The 22,694-nt window shown below is 41.8% G+C and overlaps 1 protein-coding gene across 18 annotated transcripts in view; it reads left to right on the top strand.

Annotated features, from left to right (window-relative positions):
* BLACAT1 (BLACAT1 overlapping LEMD1 locus) overlaps nucleotides 1-15,948 on the top strand; it is an 80,185-nt gene extending 64,237 nt beyond the window's left edge. For 9 of the 18 annotated variants that reach the window (XR_008331134.1, XR_008331135.1, XR_008331132.1 and 6 more), the window contains 2 exons: nucleotides 6,046-6,101; nucleotides 6,580-6,721. Coding sequence is in view for 4 of the 18 variants with exons in the window: in XM_053393317.1 (XP_053249292.1) it covers nucleotides 8,815-8,838; nucleotides 10,036-10,176 (165 nt within the window). In the remaining 14 variants the exon portion in view is untranslated. The other 9 variants (XM_053393319.1, XM_053393321.1, XM_053393320.1 and 6 more) reach the window with 7 other exon arrangements.
* The last annotated feature ends 6,746 nt before the right edge of the window (nucleotides 15,949-22,694 follow it).

Raw genomic sequence — 22,694 nt, 5'->3', positions numbered from 1 at the left:
GTCCTTGGATTCACTGAAAAAAATCTGGTAACCTTAGCTTAACTCCCTGTTTGAAGGTGCTCTCATTGGTCTGTAGTTCCACCAAGACTGGACCTGGGCAGCTTGCTGCTTGAGCCCCACCCCCCTTGCAGGCACAACATGCCATTGCCTCCTTCTCTGTGGGTGCTCCACACCGCCACCTCTTCCATGTGTGTGTGTAGTGGCAAGCAGCATGTTCCTTGGGCCCAGATCTGCCACCTGAGGTGACCACCACCCTTCGCGTCATGGGAGGGCCAGCTGTGCCTCTCACTGGTGCCTTATAAGCCATATGAATGAGCACATGTATAATTAGCAAGTCTGCTTGGGCCTCTATGGAAGAGTTGGTCTAATGAAGCTAAAAAAATGAACCAGGGGAGTCCCCACATTTAGTGTCTCCTCCAATAGGGGTCCTGTCTCACAACCTGTATACAGTGGTACCTCGGGTTAAGAACTTAATTTGTTCTGGAGGTCCGTTCTTAACCTGAAACTGTTCTTAACCTGAGGTACCACTTTAGCTAATGGGGCCTCCCGCTGCTGCCGTGCGATTTCTGTTCTCATCCTGAGGTAAAGTTCTTAACCCAAGGTACTATTTCTGGGTTAGCAGAGTCTGTAATCTGAAGCGTCTGTAACCTGAAGCGTCTGTAACCCAAGGTACCACTGTACTGGACATTGCTCTTGAAATCTCTCAGGAAAGCAGGGCTAGGGAACCTTTATTTTCCGACAAGGGTTGCATTCCCTTGGACAGGGGTGAGTGGCCACCCCAGATGGAACAGCAGGACTCCACAGCGCAACATGGTGTTGCCTGCCCACTTTGTTATTTATTACAGACCCCCCCCCACTTATGCACAATTGACTTGTGCACGACAGCATAACATGCAGAAACACCGGGGAATAATTAAATAATTCAATTCAAACCAGGAAATGGTGGGTGAGAGCTGGAGAGTCCTCGTGGCTCATGAGGAGACCCTCCCCAGAGCCCAAAGAGGACATCAGCGAAGGCGGAGGAAGTCTTGAAGAGACTGGAGGTGCAGTGGGCCTTTGTTTAAGCTGCTCAGCCTTCCCTCTAACAGCTGGCATGCGGGGCAGCGCTGTTGTCATCACCGCTTTCCCACACACCCTCCAGCCTCCTTCAATTCTAGTTGTGGATATTTTTGGTATGGATGGAAGAGAGAGTGGCAGAGAGGGCATTTGGAAAGTACTCCTCACTTTACATGATTTCACTTATGCTCGCAGAGTTCCCAAAACGTAACTCCTGCATAAGTATTAAAGATACAGGAGCCCTGCTCCTACAGGAAAGCTAATCACAATAGTGATGTACTTTGCTGCTTAACACAGAAGCAGATGTCTGTTGTTTGAAAATGTAGCTAGTAGATACACTACATTAACCAACTTCCTTATGCTCAGCAATATCTCAAGCATGTCAGGCTTTTATTTTTACCTCCTTGGAGCTGACAGTTAACAACTGTGCTGTCCCTAGTTGTAACTAATGATACACTGGATTTTTTTTCTTGTGTGTGTGTTTAAGTGATCTGACCAAATTGTTGCAGGTGGCTGTGTACATTGGCCTGTTGGCTAACATACAATCTGGATTGTCCTGCCTCATTCTTACGCAACTGGGGCAAGCAGGTGTGTCCAATTGGAGATTGTTCTCTGCAAATGATTTACTCAGCTCTGTCTCTTTTTGGCAAGTGAGACGAGAGAATTCTGGTTGTGTTGAACCATAGCTGGGTGGGTCGAACGCTCCCCACCCTCCCTTTCAGTTAGTTAGAAAATGGGTTATTAAGTAACAGGCTACCCCACTGGTGCTGACTCAGGCTGAAACTAATGAACACCCTGGCTGGCCATTTGAAATTTATTGCACCTATTAATTACAACCATTAGCTGCAGCCAGTGAAATTTTTATAATGAGGACCCTTGCGACTTTGCTTTCCTAGCAGCAAATTAACTGTGTGTATATGAAGGCTGAGGGGGGGTTGGGGTTGGGATTGGAATCAATGGGATCAGCATACTTTACAGAAGCAATGTTTTAATTAGTGGTTCTCTGCAAACACTGCAACCTGAAACGCCAGCTGTATAGGCACCATTATTTCCTTTTAAAGAGCCAGTGCTTCCCTTTGCTAATTGAGTTTATTTCTTTTTTAAGGCTTTTTTTTTAACGCAAGAGGTGGGTGGTATGTGCTTTTGTGATATGTGTGTATATTTCTTAGGCTGGCGGTTAATACATGAAGGCCAGGAAAAGAAAGGGACATAGAAATTAATAATAGGAGGGTCGGGGAAGGGGAAAAAATGTTAGCACTGTAGCCTTCCTTGAAGGAGCTCAGAGCAGCATATGTAGGAGTTATCTCATGTTATCATCGTAATGATCCAGAGAGGCAAAATTAGACCGAGAGGGTCTCCCCCATTGATCTAGCCCGCAAACCACTATCCCTGCAAGCGTGCCCAGACACAAAAGGAAGCCAGGCTCCTGTACCTTGAAGACTTGTTTAGAAGAGGGGATTTCAACAGGTGTAGCTTTTATTGCTACACCTGTTGAATTTCCCTCTTCTACACACATGTTTAAAGTGCAGGAGCCTTGCTTCCTTTTGTGGTTGGACCCACTCGCCCTGACTCGGATAGTACATTTTATCCTCTGCTCCCTATTTCAGACTGAATAGAATCAAGGTAGTTTGGTGTGAGAGCTTTTGTTAGTGCCCCTGGATACCTGAGAGGCTGGGTCTCCTGCGTCACAAATATTTATTATCTTCCCTTCACCAAAAGGTCCTAGGGTGAGTTACATGGCAATCAAACCATAAAATGTGATATATAAATAACCAGCAGACTAAAATGGCAACTAATAAAACCGCTCCTATTGTTACACTGAATAGGGAATTTATTTTTCTTTACCGCTTTTCCATTTAAACGTACTCAAAGCAGCTCACATCAGGGGTGGGGTAGGGAGAGCAAATCAGTACAATTTCAACTCAGGCAAGTTGCAGCTGGCAATAATAATGATGAGGATGAGGATAATAAATTGCATGTAGGTACCTTAACTTTGTATAGGGACGCGGGTGGCGCTGTGGGTTAAACAATCAGAAGGTCGGCGGTTCGAATCCCCACGACGGGGTGAGCTCCCGTTGCTCAGTCCCTTCTCCTGCCAACCTAGCAGTTCGAAAGCATGTCAAAGTGCAAGTAGATAAATAGGTACCACTCCGGCGGGAAGGTAAACGGCGTTTCCGTGCGCTGCTCTGGCTCCCTTGGCCAATAAAGCGAGATGAGCACTGCAACCCCAGAGTCGGCCATGACTGGACCTAATGGTCAGGGGTCCCTTTACCTTTACCTTAACTTTGTATACTTTTTATTATGAGTAGCCGTCTAAGGGAGCACCTGCTCTTTCTTGCAGTAGAATCTACCACAGTTCTAGAGGTGCCTAACTTATCACTATTACTTGACTTTCTTGGTTAATATTCAAACTGAGTCGTGGAGGAGGTGCTGTATCTCAGTGGCAGACCACATATTTTTCATGCCCAAAGTCCGAAGTTCAGTTTCTGTTTCCTCCAGGTAAGGCTGGGGGAAATTCCTGATGGAAATCCTGGAGAATCAGTATAGACAATGCCGTTCAGAATAGACAAGGCTGAGCTAGATAGACCCAATAGCCTGACTCAGTGCAAGACAGTACTGTACCTATTTTGTCTGCAGTTTTCTTGGTCAAATGTTGATACAGTTAAAGTTTATTTTGTGTTTCCTTTATTGCCTGGCAGTTCAAACATGCAGGTTTATAGACCCAGTTCACATGCCATGTTAAACCATGCAGGTGAGGAAACAAGCCCATGGGCCTATGTAGGCTTATCATTTCCTTCTCTCCAAACAAACCCTCAGCCCAGGTTTGCACACTGTGACAATCCTGACTCTGGCTGTGAAGAGCAGGACAGGAACAAAAGTGTACGTGCTCATTAAATCATTGTTTATTTTAAATGGTGGTGTAATGTTATTTACCAACATCCTCATATTCCTGGATTTTTTAAATGGCATCCAGGCATAGAGATGCACCCTTAAATTATACAGGCCTGTAATCACCTGATACAAAACAATCATTTCTGTGGTTGAAGATTTGATGGCTGGCTAGTCTAATCCTTTCAGTGTAGATCTTAGAGAGATTGATGCACTCATGTGATCAGGACTAAATATGTGGTCATGACATCATGCTCTGCCTGTATTGACTATTATCCATGATTTGGTCAGAGCAGGTTCCTTTGAAGGAGTCCATTTATATTCTAATGTTTGCTCCTGCACTTTTCCTGGACACATAGTAGATATGCCCCAAGAAGGCATACTCCAAGAGAAGAATAGTTCCCTCACCAATATATACTTTTTGTGTCGGTGGTGGAAACAGGAATTAAAAATCAGTCAATTTCCTTGCTCTTTCCATAGGACAATTTCCCTCTAATTCCTTGTGTAGGGCTTTAACAAACTGGATCTCCTCCTTTCCTCGTGGCTGGGAGAATGTGTGAAAATGGATAAAGATTTCCAATTTCAGCAGCAGGGCCCTAACTGTTAAGAAGAGCAAAAACCTGGTGAAATCGGTAATTGTTGGTCTAAGGAATTGGTTCTGTCCAGCTGGTTCAGAAAGACATTTATTAGAGCTCAGGGAAAGTGACATTATTAAAGTGAGCATGCTGATTTCAGACAGCTCCCAATTCATCACTCTGACAGTGACAAACACAGTCTGAGGTTAAGCAAATGACTAAAGAGAATTCTTTGGTTTTACATTTTTAATGCTCACCACATTTTCTTGGCTGCAGAGGGTTCTATTCAAAGGATCCTCTCCCTTGAATAGAAAGGGCAGAACAGGGCCATGAAACATGCTTGGATTTTGCAAATCAAGTAGGGCATCTGTCACTCCACTAGCGCTAGTTCATTTATTTTTTAATTATTCCTCACTCCTTAAAAGATCCCTTTTCTCCATTTTCAAGAAGAACAGGAGCATTTGACTCAGCTGTGCTGCCTCTGTTCTTCCAGGCTCGTTCATCATTGTCTGCCCCCGAATGGAAAGTGGAGGGTCAGTTTTAAAAGGCTCCATGCTACAAGCTTTCCTAAATACATCAATAGCTCCCTAATGGAATTGGGGCTCTTGTCATTCAGACCACCCAGGTCTTCCAGCAAGCAAATGTACCTCAGGTACTTTGGTATACACTCTATCCCATTAGCAGGCAATCTCATGCTACAATGTAAGCAGATTATTGTCTTTGCCACGGCTTCCCTTTCGACAGTAACATGATGTTGGACTACTGTAAGGAGCTCTACATGGGGCCAATCTTGAAGACATTTCCAAAACTTCAATTGGTCCAGAAAGTTGCCTCTAGGATGTTAGCAGGGATTGGGAGATTGGTGCATATAACTTGGGTGGGATATTTCCTTATGGCTTTGGGTTGCCTTGGGGAAGATAAACGACTGACACACACACACACACACACACACACACACACACACACACGATTGTGTATCAACTATACTTCTTACTAATTCAAGGTACAGCCTAGGAACTTTAAAGCCTTAAATCACCTGATGCCAGGGTATCTTCAGATTTGCCACTTCTTGTGAGAACTTTCCCAAGAATTCCATTGCACTGTAGCGTAGCAGGTGGACACAAAAGAGAGGTCCATCAGGTGTGGTGCTCAGGTTGAGGAGCAGCTTACTTACAAAGGTTCACCTGAGCAATCCATTGGCCTCAATGAGTGGCAATGAAGGCAATTCATCTAAGTGCATTTAATTAACTTGACCTCTCATATGTACGGTACATTTCTAATCTTATGATATTTATAGTTTGATTTTTTTATTGATTACTTTTTTAGTGAGTTGCCTTGAGTAGAGAGTGACAAATTTGTCCATTTTGTGTTGTTCAGTTTTTCATTTTTCTCATTTTGAGTCCAGTTCATCACATTTCCACATCAGGCTATGCACAATCCTTTTGATCTTAATCTTTTTTTTTTTAAAAAAAGAACCATGACAATGTATTTTTTTAAAAAAATAATTATTGTCTATATGTCATAGAGTTGGAAGGGACTAGAAGGTGATCCAATCCACCCACCTGCTCCAAAACAGGAGCTGTAAGTTGTTTTAAATTGTTTTTTAAATTGTTTTTAATGCTGTAACACACCCTGGAGGGAGGGAGGGAATAAAATAAAATAAATAAAATAAAATAAAATAAAATAAAAAGTCTCTTCATCCAACCAACTCTCTCACACCAGATTACAGTGTTCTACTAGTACTATTTAATGAGCCTATGAAGAAAATAGTTTTAGGTGCTCAGGTAAAAGTGGAAAGCCACATTAAGCTGGGGAAAGCAAACGCATAAAATAAAAATACTTTTCCTCTTTCAAATCCAAAAGCAGCAGGGCATCTATCCTGAATACTTAGTTGAAAAATATATTAACTTTGGAAACCAAAGCTTCCAAAATTATTTAGCAGGACACGTTAGCACTGAGCCCAGTGGAAGCAATTTGTTTGCATCATTTAGTTCTGATGAGTTGTGCTCTCTTATGACACTTGATACACATGTACTTTAAATTATATATTTATTAACAGCAGGTGCGTATTGTAGGCCACGGACAACTTGAAATCCACCACAGCCCTTCAGACTGTCAAATAAGGAGATGAAGACCAGATGGAGAGTGCCTGATATTGCAGGTGCAAACATGACATTTTCGAGTATTTTTACTTTTCTTTTAAAACACGACTAAACGACTAAACAACAACAACAAAATGCTTTGCAGACATTTATAGTAAAATAAGTTTTGAAACCATTTCAGAACACAACACAATAAAAAACAGTATGTGACACACTTTCTTCCTGAGTGTACACATGGTATTTAAATACACTTTTCCTTATGCTATGTATTCAAAGTATGCAATAAAAAACGTAAGAAAATAAAATGGCTTAAAAACTGTGATTTCTCTGGTGATGTGTGATGTTTGGCATTCATTTTATTCCTCTACTTTGCTTTTAGGAAGTGTTTTTGTTTTTAACATGAAAACCAGAGGGGAGGGAATATAAACACAGAAGCTGAAAATTTAAGGATGTCCATAGAAAGTGGGTTTCCTTTTTCCTATTTCCTTTGCCTTCCTTTAATGGAATCTGGTGTCGACTACGGTATTCTAACACTTTCTGACAATGCCATTTACCTAGAGAGGATTGACAGCAAAATTGCAGTCTGAAAGCAAAGAATGAGTTCACTTTTGTGGCTGCATAACTAGCCTTGCAACAGCTTCATTTGGTAGAACTGGCTCTCTCCTGGCCATTACCTCAGAAAACTCTTTTGCACGAATGCAATATAAGCAGCTGAAAGAGGCACAGAGCTGGCGGTCTGCTCACAAACCTTGCAGACAGGAAGACTCATTAAGGAGTCCCTAGTCATTGCTTTGTGAGTCTCAGAGGAAGCATCAGGGGCCTTATTTAAACTAGGTGTCTGGCAGACAGGTATACCAAAACCTGTCAAATGAAACTGGGGGTGGGGGTGGTGAGCGTGCAGCTGAATAAGTGAGTTCAATGGGAGGTGTGCATTTGTCTTGCTTATCTGCACAGGGACTGCTTTGTGCTGAAGGCAGGGCCTGTCACTGCAAAGACAAGGTCAGGCTGAAACAGAAAGGATAAAGCGAACCTCCTCTGGTTCCCAGGTTACAGGATGGGAGGGATGCAATTTTTATTGCCATGTGGAACTGACTGTTCTGAGGTGCTGAAGGGTTATTTAATGAATGCCGAGCGGCTGTGTTTGAAGTTAGAAGGTCAGTCAAATATTCCCTGTAACCTTGGAGGGCTTAATCATGCCCTGAGTGCTAGCCGAGCTATTGAAGAGCAACCATCGCAAACCGGGGATTTTGGCTTTCGCCTTTTCTTTTTTCATCTGGCTGAGGTAATTCGCAGATTGGAATGCTGTGATTCGGTGGGGGCAGGAGTGCGAATGGTGGGGGGGGGCGCTGGCGGGGAGAAGAAAAAAGTCATTTGGACTCCGTATGTTTGATTTTACTTCACAAGCTTTGTGCAAAGAAAATAATTGTTAGGGCTTTGCTGGAGTCTCTATGTTCCCTACGAGAAGTTCAGGCCCTAGACATCTTTTCATCTTAAGATGAAACCTCATTTTAAAAACAACATAGCTGAGATGGAGTGAGGGAAATGACTGGTGCCCACATTGCTTCACATTGCTCTGCAATAAGGCCAACCTCAAAAGCTGGCGCTTAGTTCATATTCTTCGTGGTTAAGTTGGCCTCCAAGCCGTTGCTTAACGTTGATTCATGATCATGCCTTTTGCTTGCCTGGATGGAGGACTGAGAGTTGGGAGGGGGGAATGCTGTGTTATTTTTCTAGGAAAAGAGGTGTCAGAACTGACTATGAACAGCCTCCCTTGTTCTCTTATAATGGCAATGAGACCCACCTGAGAGATGCCAGGACTGAGTTCCACCAAGTTCTGGCTGAAAAATAGCCCAGGGGGATGTACGTGTATGTCGAATTTAGCCTCCTTTACAAAGGTAACCTTTACACTCATTGCTCCACCTATCTTTTGAGGTGATGTTATTGTTTTACTGACTGGTTTCATTGCATCTTTTATTTGAGTGTGACCTGCCTTGAGATAGTTTGCGAGAAAGGCTGGGATATAAAACGTGTGAATGAAGGGATGAATGAGTCAATACATACCAAATTCATGATAGCAATTCTTGATGCCCAATGTGGGGATCAAACCTACAGTGGTGAAGCTGTACTCTGCCGCCTCAGCTAGCCACGCTGGTGTAGGAAAGGTGAACGATTAGAACATCCATACATTACTGATGCCAAATGGAAGCCAGAAGTGGGTGAGTGGCTTTGCAGCAACAACCATACCACAAAGATAATATGTGAGTCACTGGACCATAGTCAGAAACAATGAGGCGGAATGATTGAGATGAGGGGCAGCCACCCAGTGCTTAATTTCTAATGTGAGAGATGCGAGGCGACCCATACCTAAACTGTATATTCATGAAAGGCATATGTGGTTTCAGGTGTGCAGGGGGCGGGGGGTGCCGCTGGCAAACCCAGCCACAGTGTGCATTTCATATTGAAGTGTTTGCAAAAAGAAATCCTTTCCACATGATATTTACAGAAACAGCTTTCTCAAAGATGAGTTTCTGGTGGCCTTTGTTGGGAACAAAACAACAAAAAAGTGGGGAGTGTCAAAACTATAATTTGGGGGGAGGAATCATAGATTGAATCCAGGGGTTGATCTACTATGAAACTAATGAAGCTAATCCCAGAGAAGCCCCAGAAGCGACCTTAGTCCACATGGCTTTAAAAATTTGCTTTAAAAAGTGCATCATGCATATATGTAACATTTCCCTAATTTTCATCCCCTCCCTTCAATAACTCAAACTATAAGACATAGGACATTTTTGTTCACACCAGTGACTTTGACATGAGATAATCCAGTACAGCAATTTTAATGAAAAACTGAGATGTAGTAGTTAATTTTTTTAAAAAACGTGGTGATGTGTTGTAGAATAACCCAATTAAGAAGATAGCAGTGGTTAGCCAGACCTCATTGCTGGTTGCAAAGGGCTCCCCCATAACAGTTTAAACTTCAGGGCCCCCCAAATGTAGGCCCACCACTGATTGAATCTGATTGTGGATGGCAGCAGCTATCCATGTTCAAGGAACATAGGGTGCTGCTTTCTACCAACCAGGTGAGGCCTTGCCCATCTGGTGCAGGACAATATTCTCTGATGGTTTGCAGGGTCTCAGGGAAAGATGTTTAACTGGAGATGCTAAGGATTGAACCCTTGGACCTTTTGCTTGCAAAGCATATGCCTCACCACTGAGCTTGGTCCCTGGTCCCCCCCCCCAATATGTAGAGGTTTTAGGTGGGGGAGCCGAGATTCATTCTAGGTGGAAAACCCGCTGTTCTCTAATGCACTGAGCATTTGGAACGCTGCTCTAAAGTGAAAGTAAGAGATGTTCTGCTGGAAAGCGGGGAAAGAAACCCAAGCTTTTCTCTTCTCTCACCTTACTTTGCATAGATTTCCTTGGATGCTCCTGTCCTTTGCCTGTCCCAGGGGATGCCCCAGTTCACCTTTGCTTGCTTCTGTGGGCTCCATGGCTTCTGCAAGATGAAGAGGAAGAAGGAAGAGCCCAGCGCTGAGCAAGAGACAGCGGTGTGACCTTTCCATTGTGCATCATCTTACTTCTCTCTGTTGAGTTGGAGGAGCACAGCAACTGTGGTATGATGCTGTTACCCTTGTAGGCTACCTGCTGCCCACTCTCATGGCTCTGTTCTGGGGGGGAACTGAAGGGTGCAGCATCTACCAGCACAGGGCTGCATGTGGCCTCCAGACAAATTTTCTAGAGCCCTTAAGTCCATTTCCAAAAAGCCCTCTGCAAGCTATTAGTTTAGACCTCTGGGAAGAGAAAGCTTTCCCTCCACCAACAGCCTGCTGTGCAGGGAGACAGGACAGAAAGAGAGGATGTCAGAAAGTGAGAGAGAGAGAGAGAGAGAGAGAGAGAGAGAGAGAGAGAGAGAGAGAGGTGCCAGAAAAAAGAGAGAGAAAAGGAGTGACCCCACTCATTTTTTTGGTCTGGCCTGTTCTGGCCCTACCCACAATAATCATGTGCCCCTGACAGAGAAGGGTTGCCCACTCCTGCACTAGCATCTCTGCATCGTCATAACTATTTTTAACATCACCACAGATTTGTGGAGGTGTCAACGGAGAGGTTGGAGCAAACCAAAGGAATGGTCTTTCTGGTGGAGGCTGAGTGGGGAGAACCTCGCTCCATGCCCCCCACAGAGATGCTGCCCCTCTCCTTTCGGCTCTTCCATGGAGCTTGATGGATTAGCTCAGGAAGGAATACTGGCAGGAAGAGATGAACCCATTATGTGAATGATAGCCTCTCTCATCAGTGCCGGCAGTGGGAAGAGGAGAATGTGGAAGACGTTAATCTGCTTTATTACATTTATTTTTCTCTCCTTGTTTTTCTCCCCTAGAGACTTTGCAGGCTTGGGGGGGGGGGACCTCGCTCTGTGCAGACAGGAATGTAACTGAGGATCCAGAAACCAAGCTGGGCAAAATGGCAATTCTACACGGTGTCCTATTTGGAATTACCCTGAGCCTTAGAGACGGTGGGTATCATGACTTAAAAGATTCTGTTAGCTTCTTAAGATACCACTTTACTGGGTTTTTTTCATCTATTGTGTAAGAAAGCTGCCTGCAAAATCCTCCGGATATAATCAAAATTAATTTGAAAGTTCATTTAGAAACAAAGCACTAATGTGCTTATATTGGATTATCTTAATGAACATTCTGTCATACACTTTCATATAAAATCTAGTAGATGCCCCCCCCCTTTCTATTGAAGCGTTGCCACTTGCACGTTGAAAAAGAAGAAGAAATTCATAACAAAGAAACAAAATATAGATGTGGTAAGTACAGCTATTTAGAGATGCAATGCATCACAGCACAATGGGAAAAACAGTGACCAGGTGACCTTATGTGCCTGCTCAGTCTGCTGTCCCAGGTCCTCACACCTGAGGGGCAAGTTGAAGACCTTGCAGCTCCTCCTCCTTATGGTTTTAAACTTAACTTGGACCAGATAGTCCTCCCAAGAGAGGATGTCCTCAAACAGAAGATTGTCCTATGTAAAGTAGGACACATGGCCACCCCATTAATTGTTGAGCCCATTTCAATTATTGAATAAAACCAAAGAAGGCATGAGGGAGAAGGGAGCCTTTTAACTATATAAATATACTTGTTTTAACTGATTTTAATATTGTATTTTTCCATTGTTGTAACCCAGCTTGGGACCTTATAATTAAGTGTAGGATACGAGACCTAATTAATAATAATGAATGAACAAATACTACCACTATTACTACTGCTGCAGGCCACCTGAGCCTTGACAGTGTAAAATTTCCTGAGCTGGAACTATCATTCTAATGCATGGTGTTCCAGTGTGTTTATATTAGGATTGAGGAACTAGATCTGGCTAAAGAAACAGATGCATAGCAGCCAATCCTCCATGGGCCACTTGGGCAGATGAGAAGGGATGCCTACCTGTCAGTCACCTGACATCAGCTGACTGAAACTGCAAAGGAAGATTGTTCCTTCATTTGTGATCCCAAATTGAATCAGATACTTTAAAAATTTAAGCTATGGCTGCAAAGGAAGACTCAGGAATGCGCCCCTGATGCTTTCTTTGTAGCCTTGGCTTGAATTCTGCCCTTTTTGAATATAACATCTTTTTCTGTCATTGGGCACAGGAAAAGTGGGCATGGTTCACCCAAGACAGCCTAGTGGGCCGACTTCTGAGACCATTACTGCTTTTTTATCATGAGGGCATAATTTGATGGATGTCACGTCACATATCTTTATTCTATGGGGCACAGGAGATTAATACAGAATAAATCTAGCCCTGGAAGTATCTGATGAGCTGACTGTGGATGGCATGCAAGTTTATCTTATGATAAACTCTCTTAACCTTTCCAAGCTCCTCATCTCTGCCAAGAGACCAGATTTGCACCATAGTAGCAAAGCTGTACATGCTGGTGACTTGAGCTCTTTTTAGGAGGACTTACAAGTCTGGCTGATTGCCAACAAGCACACAGCAATTGTTCTATTTTCTTAGCCCATAATGGGAATGTAAAATTTGTGTCCAGTAAAGATGACCAACTATGAGCTAAATATGATGTCATTCCAGGGAAGGGGTCCCCCCCTTTTTGTAAAGAAAAAAAATAGAAACTAAATAGGTTTTAATCAATCTTTGTCAAGTTCTAGGGAATGATGTTGCTGTAGGAGATGGCTGAAATGTTCCAAACCTGTAATTCTAAAGAGCAGTAAAATAATGGGCATGAAGCCACAATGAGGATTCATCTCCTCACAGAATCAGTTTTAAAAGTTCACAGGAGTCCTTTTCTCCTTCTCATTGCCATGGAGCTGAATGAAGACACTCATACAAGACTTTGGCTAGTTCAACTATACACAAAAACAAGGCCAGGAAAGCAGCCTAAAACTCATCTAACAATGGAAGCCACCCTGGTACAATTTGGCCATCGCAACAAAGAGTGCTCTCTGGATACCACCACCTTATACATTGTTACTTTGGACCAAGTCCCACTGAACTCAGCAGAAGCCTATTTCTGATGTAGGATCAATATATTTTAGATTCATTGTCTTCTCAAAGAGCATTCAAAATGCATTCTAACCACATTTTAGCCACAAAAAGTGTGCAAGTCTCATCTCCATAAAATAAGTGTCAAGATTACCTTACCCAACCCCCCCCCGCCGCTTTAAGATGTTGAACTATCTATGCCACCTTGTACAAATCTGGGGATGCTAGCCAATAGGCATCCACCAGAGCTGAAATTTCTGCAGTTTAGATTGAACCATGATGAAAACTGCATAACTGGGATTTTTTTCTCCAAAGCTTGCACTAGGACAAACATACACATTTACTTGGAACTACCAAACCATCTCCCATCATGCTTAATAAGTCCTGCCCCCCCCATATACATAACTATATAGCCCTTGATGTTTTCCAGATGAACTGCTCACTACCATTTTCAAGATAAGTTCTTCCCCTCTAAGGAAGCCATTTCCAACAAAACTTATTTAATATGTTCATCCCTATGGAAGGTAATAATGTAAACAGAGTGCACTATCCCCAGTTTCCACATACGTGTACATTCAGACAAGGCTGTATCAGAACTAATCAAGCAGTGACATTGTTTTTGCCCTCATCCTTGTCTCTAAAATTACATTGGCAGACTTCAGTGTTGACTCTAAATCATATGGCTCAGAGTTGTTTAACCTGCTAGTTTATATTTTCCAAGTATCAATACAGTGTAACCTCAGGCTACAGACACTTCAGGTTACAGACTTCACTATCCCAGAAATAGTACCTCAGGTTAAGAACTTTGCTTCAGGATGAGAACAGAAATCGTGCAGCGGCAGTGGGAGGCCCCATTAGCTAAAATGGCACCTCGGGTTAAGAACAGTTTCAGGTTAAAAACGGACCTCCAGAATGAATTAAGTTCTTAACCCGAGGTACCACTGTACTGCAATGTATGGATGCAAATGACTCATTTTTGGTTGGAATCATGTGCATCCGAAAGAAACATAATAATATTTGCAGTTTTTCAACTTTGAGAAAGATGTTTAAAAATGAATGAGCATCAACAGTCAATATAGGTGAGTGGGAAGTTAGTCGGTGTGTGTGTGTCAAGATTTTTACCATTAACACTAATTGCCTGCAACTTTGCTTCAGGGTATCTTTCAAGATAGATAATATATTGTCTGTCTGGATAAATATTAGTCTTGCTCGGAGCCAGAATGTCTCCCAAATGTTTAATGGTAGGGTAGGAAACAAAACTGTGTGTGTGATGAAGCTGTCTTCAAAGTTGTGCTTTGTTTTGATCTTTTGACAGAGGTGATGCTGCCAAGACAACTTTCATTGCACCCGTTTAAGGTAAATGACAAGTTTTTGTGACCAGCTGGACGGGTGCAGGACATGCACAAATTGCAGGAATGAAGCCAAGGAAGGGAGAATGAGTCAAATACCTTGTTGTACAGCTTCCCAAGAAGAAACTGTGCTAAATTATAAACATGAACATCTTTCCCAACCTAAACCACTCTGCTATGTACACTTGCACTACTAATCCTAGAATCTTAAACTGTGAAATAGGAATAAATCCAATAATTGTGTTATTTCTGACTGGCATTTAAAGGTATTACAAAAATATAAGTATCAGGTTAATTTCAGGTTGTACAGTTACTGCATTCCAATATTACCTAAAGTAGAAAGGATACTTTTAAAAAATCATAATACAGTTGTATGGTGGGTTTTTGCACTGAGGCTGATATGGCTATAAGAAGCACTTTATTTCTACAGGGTCAGTAGATAATATGTTTTGGGATGAGGTTAGACCAGCATCTAAACATTCATGGCTTTGTTGCTCGCAAGGATACAGTCCCTCAGGAGATAGAAACAAAGAAAACCAAACATCTACTCAGTATCTCTTACCTTCTACTTATAGCTTATTGCTATAACCATCTGATGTGTTCTCTGAATTTCAAAGCTGAATGCCTGGGTGGTCAGTGAATTTATGAATTTTTCAGAGGGTGGCTGAAAATGTTTTATATTATTTTGTCTGGCCATAGAAAATACTGCAGTGACCAAATCTTGTCATAATTATCATTGTAAGCAATAGGCACTATATTGAAATTGAATGAAATCCTGTGCATATTTAGGTATGCAGTATACAAAATTGTGGGCTGGATTGATTCTGCATCTCTGATTAATGGAAAGAATTGTTATCTACCCCATCTATTTATTGAATGTACCTGCAGTCAATTCGCACAGTCACATTTATGAGTGACCACACATGTATATAGACCACTAATGATTCAAGTAAAGTCAATATAGATTTATATATTTATCTATATACAAATATAGTCTAAGTTTACTCTTAATTATGCTGGAGCCTAGCTAGTGCACAGCAATTTATTTTTATTTCAAAATGTCCTACGTTCTCTGAAATACATATGTGTAGAGATGGGCATTGGTCAAACCCAGCAACTTTGAGATCCTTGGATGTACACACCTTGAACCTACCAGAAACATTACAAGGCCATTATATATCTTTGTGAAATAAATTAGAAACTCAAATGTTTCTTTAGTTAGGTTCGTGAAAGCTGTTTTTTCCACAGGGCAGAGAACTTGCCAAGAAGTTACAAAGACACACAGATAACTCTTTCTGTCTTTGCTATATGACTCCAACAAGTTCCTCTTCTGGGAACAATGACACTGATCATGTCATTGGATATAACAGTAATATTGTATGTATTCAGGGTCAAAGGTGCTATACAAAAGCTAAGTGTTAGCGATAAAGCACAAGCTTCAGCCCATTCCTTTTGACAAACTACTTAAACATCTACTTATATCTAGCTGTAGGCTTTGAGAATCACAGCTACCTTGGAAGTTAGTTCCTTTGAACAACTTGAGCACAGAGTCATTGAAAAGGGATGGAATTAAGTGTGCCTCCAAACACTTGCTAGGCCAGACCTAATGATAGTGGTTCATATTCACCATTACTGTAATTCCTGTGACCTCCATGGATGTTCAAAACTCTCCACATTTAAAGGTACTGATGTGTCCTTATCAGCCATCCAAACCTCCTTTGAGCAGTGCATGAGATTCCAGGGGTCTTGGCACTTAACCAAGGTTTGTGTTCCATTTGGAAAATTAAGGCACATATGCAGTGTATTGACGTCCTGAACAGGATAAGCGGCATAGCCTGTATTTTTACACTGCTCTTTCTATCTTCCCTTAATACTCCAAATATGAGCTAAATGATAATATTTACTAATTTAAGAGTTTAGGGGGATCTGCCTGACAACCCATAACAATATGTTTACTGCCATTAACCGACAACCAGGGTATTGAGACTCACTATATAGTCATTTTCAAGACACCTGTATTGATTTAAAACACTGAGGAATCTAACTCATCCAGAATGCATGTATCATCCATGGGGAATATGCCAGCAGAAACCCCTGCAGTTCCTAGATATAAATCTATGTCATGGGCATCAGAAATGGTAGCGATTGTGGTATTGGAATGTCTGAGGAAACAGATAAAGGCATTGCCTGTAACAAGAGGAGCAAATAAGAGTAATTGAGGGGACGGACAGAAATACAACTTGGCATAGACTTTGATGCCTTTCTAAGGCACTCCAGTGTGGTGTAGTGGTTAAGAGCGGTAGGCTCGTAATCTGGTGAACCGGGTTCACGTCTCCGCTCCTCCACATGCAGCTGCTGGGTGACCTTGGGCTAGTCACACTTCTCAGCCCCACTCACCTCACAGAGTGTTTGTTGTGGGGGAGGAAAGGAAAGGAGAATGTTAGCCGCTTTGAGACTCCTTCGGGTAGTGATAAAGCGGGATATCAAATCCAAACTCCTCCTCTTCTTCATCTGAAAAAGTCTGATGCTTCCAAGTTCATTATAAAGGATGTCACATTTAGGGAGCTTTCTTCTGTCATAATTATGGGTCATGCCCCATATTAAACCTCCACCTGCCCCCATTAGTGGTAGCTGTTACCTGTTACACATGCTCTGTTCATCTGCGATACTTTGGCCAACTTTTAGAGCTGGCAAGACCAAACTGTGTAGTAGTTAACAAGAGACAGTCAGTTGGGTCATGTCAGGACATATCTCTGCAGCAGGGACAAGGAAGTCTTAAATGTTCCTAGCATAGCCCCACAGTCCATCCCCCTATGCTGCGGACGATTTGTTCAGATCTCACTGCATGGAAAATCTTGAGCCTATCTTGAATGCCTTCTGTGTCTTGTTTTGTTTGCTCACATTGCATTTCCCCCCCTAAAACTCTGAAATGTCTATTCAGGCTTCTTTGTGGGAAACCCCCTGGACATAAGGGTAGATGAAAATAGATGCTGTTATATTAACTATTTTTAGATCTCATTGTAATTGTGCCTATCGTGCAGAAAGTTCTTGCCTTGCTATGCCATACTGGTTGGTCTGACCTGGATCTCCAGCTCTTGTCAGTAAAAAGGAGTCTTACTTGAACTGAGGACAGGGAAACACGAAGGCAGAAAATGTCCCCGAAGCTGGCTACATTTGTTTCTACTCCCCTTTTTGCTCTCTGGATTCCATCATATAGGAACGTAAATAGAAATATTCCTCAGTAGTCTTCCAGCCTCAGTAGCCATAGAAACCAGCTATTTTTTATCTATTTTGCATGATATCAATAAATGACTTTTTCTACACTGGATAGACAGGTCAACTCAGCTTCCTGCTAACTGGATGTCCTTAATAAGCCATGCATATCTCTTGTATAATATTGTACACTGAGAATAGAAAACAGGATTGTTTGTAAGTGCACAAAGGATTCTGCTATGTAGATAATTCACATTCTATTACGTACCCTTTCAGAGAGAGAAAATATTTACGAGAATTTTTAGAATACACCCTTTGTAGTATTTATTTATTTTTAAAAATGTATTGAGAACCAGGTGGTGGTTGTCATTTATCCTTGATACAGAAGCATTCACTTTTAACAAAGATGACAGCTTTTTTAAAAAAAAGACACACCACAGTGCAGTGGCGTAGCGTGGGGGGTACAGGGGGGCCGGCCGCACCGGGCGCAACATCTGGGGGTTAGGGTTAGGGGGCGCAAATCCACGGGTTAGGGGGCGCAAATCCATGGGTTAGGGGGCGCAAATTACTTGCCTTGCCCCGGGTGCTGACAACCCATGCTACGCCACTGCCACAGTGTCTCCTTAAGATTAAATTAATGACTGTGAGAATATCATTGTAACACTAAAGAAAGCCAGCCAAAAATAGTGTAATTGTTTTATGGAATCCAGTCTGTATTTGCTAAAAGAGGCTTTTATAAAGCAGGATAAATAATCAAATTTGTATGCTCAATAATCAAGTGCACTTCACAAAAGAACATAATTGCAATTTGTAATGCAGGATGCTTCTCCTAGGATTTCCAGTCCCACAATTGGATGATTATGGTAGTCTGCCATATCTCTTTGGAGTCATAAATGTTTATCCATTTATTTACATTGCAGAGATGAAGGCATTGCAATACATGTAAAATGTTTATTTGAAACCTATACAGTAGAGTCTCCATTGTCAAAACCTTAATTGAAAACTTGTTATCCGAATTCACTGTGTACTTCAGAACTTTTGTATCCCTCTGAAAATAATATTTCCATTTATGTGTCCCACTGAGTATCTGAATGCTTTGGATGACTACAAGGCCATTTCAACACACATATCTGTACAGAATTGCTGTATGTGCCCTTAAAATCCTATGAGCCTTTTGGTTGGGGAATTTTTTTCTGGTGAAAAAAATGGTGCTAAAAATACATATTCATGGATTGTATGTGATATATATGATATATATTGATACAAAGTAAGGCTCATTGACAACTTGCTAGATGTTACTGAGATTACCTTGCTAAAATGAAAGAGATCGTTCTACATGCCCCAAAACCTTAGCTAAGGTAAAATCAGAGAAGCTCCACTGACTTTATTACTGATGCAATCCTGCTGAGCATGTTATATATACATTCCAGTGCTTCTCAACACTGACACAGCAGGACCCTCTTCCAATTGGATCAGTAAACCCCTCACGGCACAGCTGATTTTCTTTTAGCACTTAACAGATATATTTTGGGTTGTAACAACATAAAGCCCAAAGACTTCTGCTTTAACAAGGTGGTTTACAAGGTTGTATTATAAATTATAGATGCCTATCATGTCTGTATCTTTCACTGAAATACTTGCCGATCGATTGGCCTTCTGGCTGATTAATTCCCTTTTCTTCCCAATGCCCGTTTTCGAACTAGCTTGCTTGACTTCATTCCTTCCTTTGTATTTTCTTTCTGTAAACTATGCACTTGAAGTAAGCACTTTTTTGCTCTAACTGTGAAAGCATGCTTAGGAGAGCAGATATGTTAATTGCTGTAATAAACAGACTTTATTATTACGTCTCTGTGCAGTCTATAAATTACATCTGCTGTTGCTTGATGCTTTCTTTATTGTTACTATGGATGAACTGAAATACACCCCTAACCTGAACCACTGGTTACTTAAACAAGTGAAAGGAGCACAAAGGTAGAAACACTTGCTGACTATGATCAGGAATAGAAAACAAAAGGGTGGCTGAAAGAGAAGGCAAATGAGGCCGCTTTGCTGGAAAATGAGCTGTCCACCCTCCTTTTTATTATTCAGTATGATGCAAACAACACAGAAATAGCACAGCCATTACAATGTTTTCACTTAACAAGTTTTTAGATCTATATACACTACCCTGGCAGCCTAGAATATTCTAGATGTTTGGGCCACTGGGCCAGGAAATCCAAAAGGTGCCCTCCAAAGTGGCACATGCCTAACATCTTGCTGTTCTTTAAAGCCATCTCCAAATCTGATGCTTAATGGTAGGATAAACTCTGCATGACAATGTGGAAAGGAAATAGAATGAGTGGGAAGGTCCTCTTAAATCCCTGCTGATGTATCTAGGCATATCCACCCTGGCACCTCCAGGCAGGGATGAAGAAAAACCTGTAGTTAGTGTAGACCAGTGAAGCCCAAACTTGGCCCTCCAGCTGTTTTGGGACTACAATTCCCATCATCTCTGACCACTGGTCCTGTTAGCTAGGGATGATGGAAGTTGTAGTCGCAAAACAGCTGGAGGGCCAAGTTTGGTGTAGACTGGTGTAGACCAAGGATGAGGAATCACAGACCTGGAGGCCAATGTAAAAGCCTCTTTCAAGCCCTCATGACTCTCCCTTGGCCATACATGCTTTCCAGGCCACAGCCCTCACCAGCCCTGCTTTGTACTCTCCTAGGGTGTAGTTGCCTGGCTGGAATATGTATGCAAACTTGGGTTAGGATTGCCTGGATGGAAGACTGAGGGAGAAACTAGTCTACCATAAAGGTAAAGGGACCCCTGACCATTAGGTCCAGTTGCAGACGACTCTGGGATTGCGGCACTCATCTCGCTTTATTGGCTGAGGGAGCCGGCATGACTAAGCCGCTTCTGGCAAACCAGAGCAGCGCACGGAAACGCTGTTTACCTTTCTGCTGGAGCGGTACCTATTTATCTACTTGCACTTTGATGTGCTTTCGAAATGCTAGGTTGGCAGGAGCAGGGACCGAGCAACGGGAGCTCACCCCGTCATGGTGATTCGAACTGCCGACCTTCTGATTGGCAAGCCCTAGGCTCTGTGGTTTAACCCACAGCACCACCCACATCCATACAAACATAATAAATTCACATTTGCTGATGTGCCCACTCTTGTCTCTGGTCTGTTCCATTGGCAATGCTTTTTACTAGAACCAACTAATATGTCACCAAATCATGACAAGCTTTCCACTTCTACAGAAGTCTATCAGGCAAGATGCTACACAAAGTATGGGGGAGGGGAGGGGGAAGTACAAAAACTAGCCTGGGTGTTGTAACCAGGTCAGCTTACAGATTCAGTTCCAAGATGGAGATTGCAGAGTGACTGGCCTCTCCCAGGTGTCAGAGCCATGAGGACCCCCCCTTATCCATTCTCCTCATATGTTGTGTAAGATATTTGAGTTCTGGGGAACTCACAAATTTGTTAGAATTTTGTGACATTTTGGTTGGTCCTAAGACAGCTATTGCTCAGGGAGATCTTGAGATGAAGACTGAAACCAAAGAAGCATCCAAAAGACGAAAATGTTGTAGTTACAGATAACCTTGGCTACCCTCACAGGTCTAATTCCAGCATTTAATCTACTGGATAAATGGTTCTTTAGTAAGATGGGTGTGTTCCCTAATACCTTTTATTGCCTTAGATATTCCAGGTTCTAAAAATAAAACTGCAAAAGTTGTCACCATTTTTAAATACAAATACAATAAAAAATCAACAGAAAGATAACCAACATAAATCAGATTAAAGCAGCAAAAAGAATACAGAGAGCCTCCTTTTTAAAAAAACAAACCCCAATTCAAATAAAAAGAAACCAGCCTTTTATAATATTTCAAGATCACTTGTCTTTTTTGTTATTTCCCAAAGAGAGCAACCCTAGTATGAGAAAAGGACATATGAAACACTATCATCTATATGTAGCCTATATCCAAAATCCAGGAAGGTCACTTGAAACTCTATAAGAGATCAATAAACCTCAGATTTAAGCCTTATTTGATGCGGAGAGCTCCAAATCTAGTAATCTAATCCAAAATGAAAAATAAATGTGTGAACCACCCTAAAGATGAAGTGTAAAAGAACCACTCTTTTCCCTTTCTCTGCTTTAATGGTAAAATATATTCCTGTGAATTATTAGATTATTAGAATTATTAGATTCCTTAGGTAAGATATAAAGAACAAAGTAGCAGCAGTCTGTATCAAAACAAGTACATGCTTCACAAAGCTTTTTCCTGGGATATAAAATGTCAAGACAAACTTTATTATCTATTGCAGTGGTGGGCAGACTTCAAACATGCTTTTTCCCTAGAACTCAAGAGCTGGAGTGAAGTGCAAAATATTGGCTTAGAAAGAGGAACAGACATATACTTAGAACTAACAAAGAGGGCACCTCTAGGAATAACCCATCCCAGAATATTTTTCAGTGTCGGAACTGAAATAAAAGTCCTTTCACACAAAAATCCATTCTTGGTTTTCCCCCCTCATCTATGCTTTTTTATTGTTTTTGTTTTTTTGTTTCAGTAGCCTAATTTCAGGAGGAAAGCTGAAGTTATGGGAGTCAGATATCTAAGGACCTGGTAGATATGGATCAACTTTTTGCCTACCCCTGACTATTGTATGTGCGTCATTAAAAGTTGAATAAATTATACCGGAAACTTCAACAAACATGTTAAAAAAACCCATTTATTATAAGATACAAGGCATTTAGAGATATCCTAAGGTAAAACTTCAATAGGGCCTCTTCCAGAAATCAGCTTCCATAGGGACAGCAGCTGCTGATCTGAGAGTACATTTTAACCAAAAAAAAAGTGCTGGTAAAAGTGCTAAAGAAGTATTTAAAAAGCAAACAATTCAGAGAATGGGCACATAATAGCGTTAAGAAGATGAGGTCCGCATGGGGCAACTGAGATTAGGGCCCTGAGCAGACTCTTTCAGAGGTCCTGACAGGTTCAGGCCGCTTCCAGCTGTTGAGGATGCTAGTGA

Source organism: Podarcis raffonei, chromosome 6, assembly GCF_027172205.1.
Source record: "Podarcis raffonei isolate rPodRaf1 chromosome 6, rPodRaf1.pri, whole genome shotgun sequence".
Lineage (NCBI taxonomy): Eukaryota > Metazoa > Chordata > Lepidosauria > Squamata > Lacertidae > Podarcis > Podarcis raffonei.
This window is presented reverse-complemented; position numbering and strand designations above follow the sequence as displayed.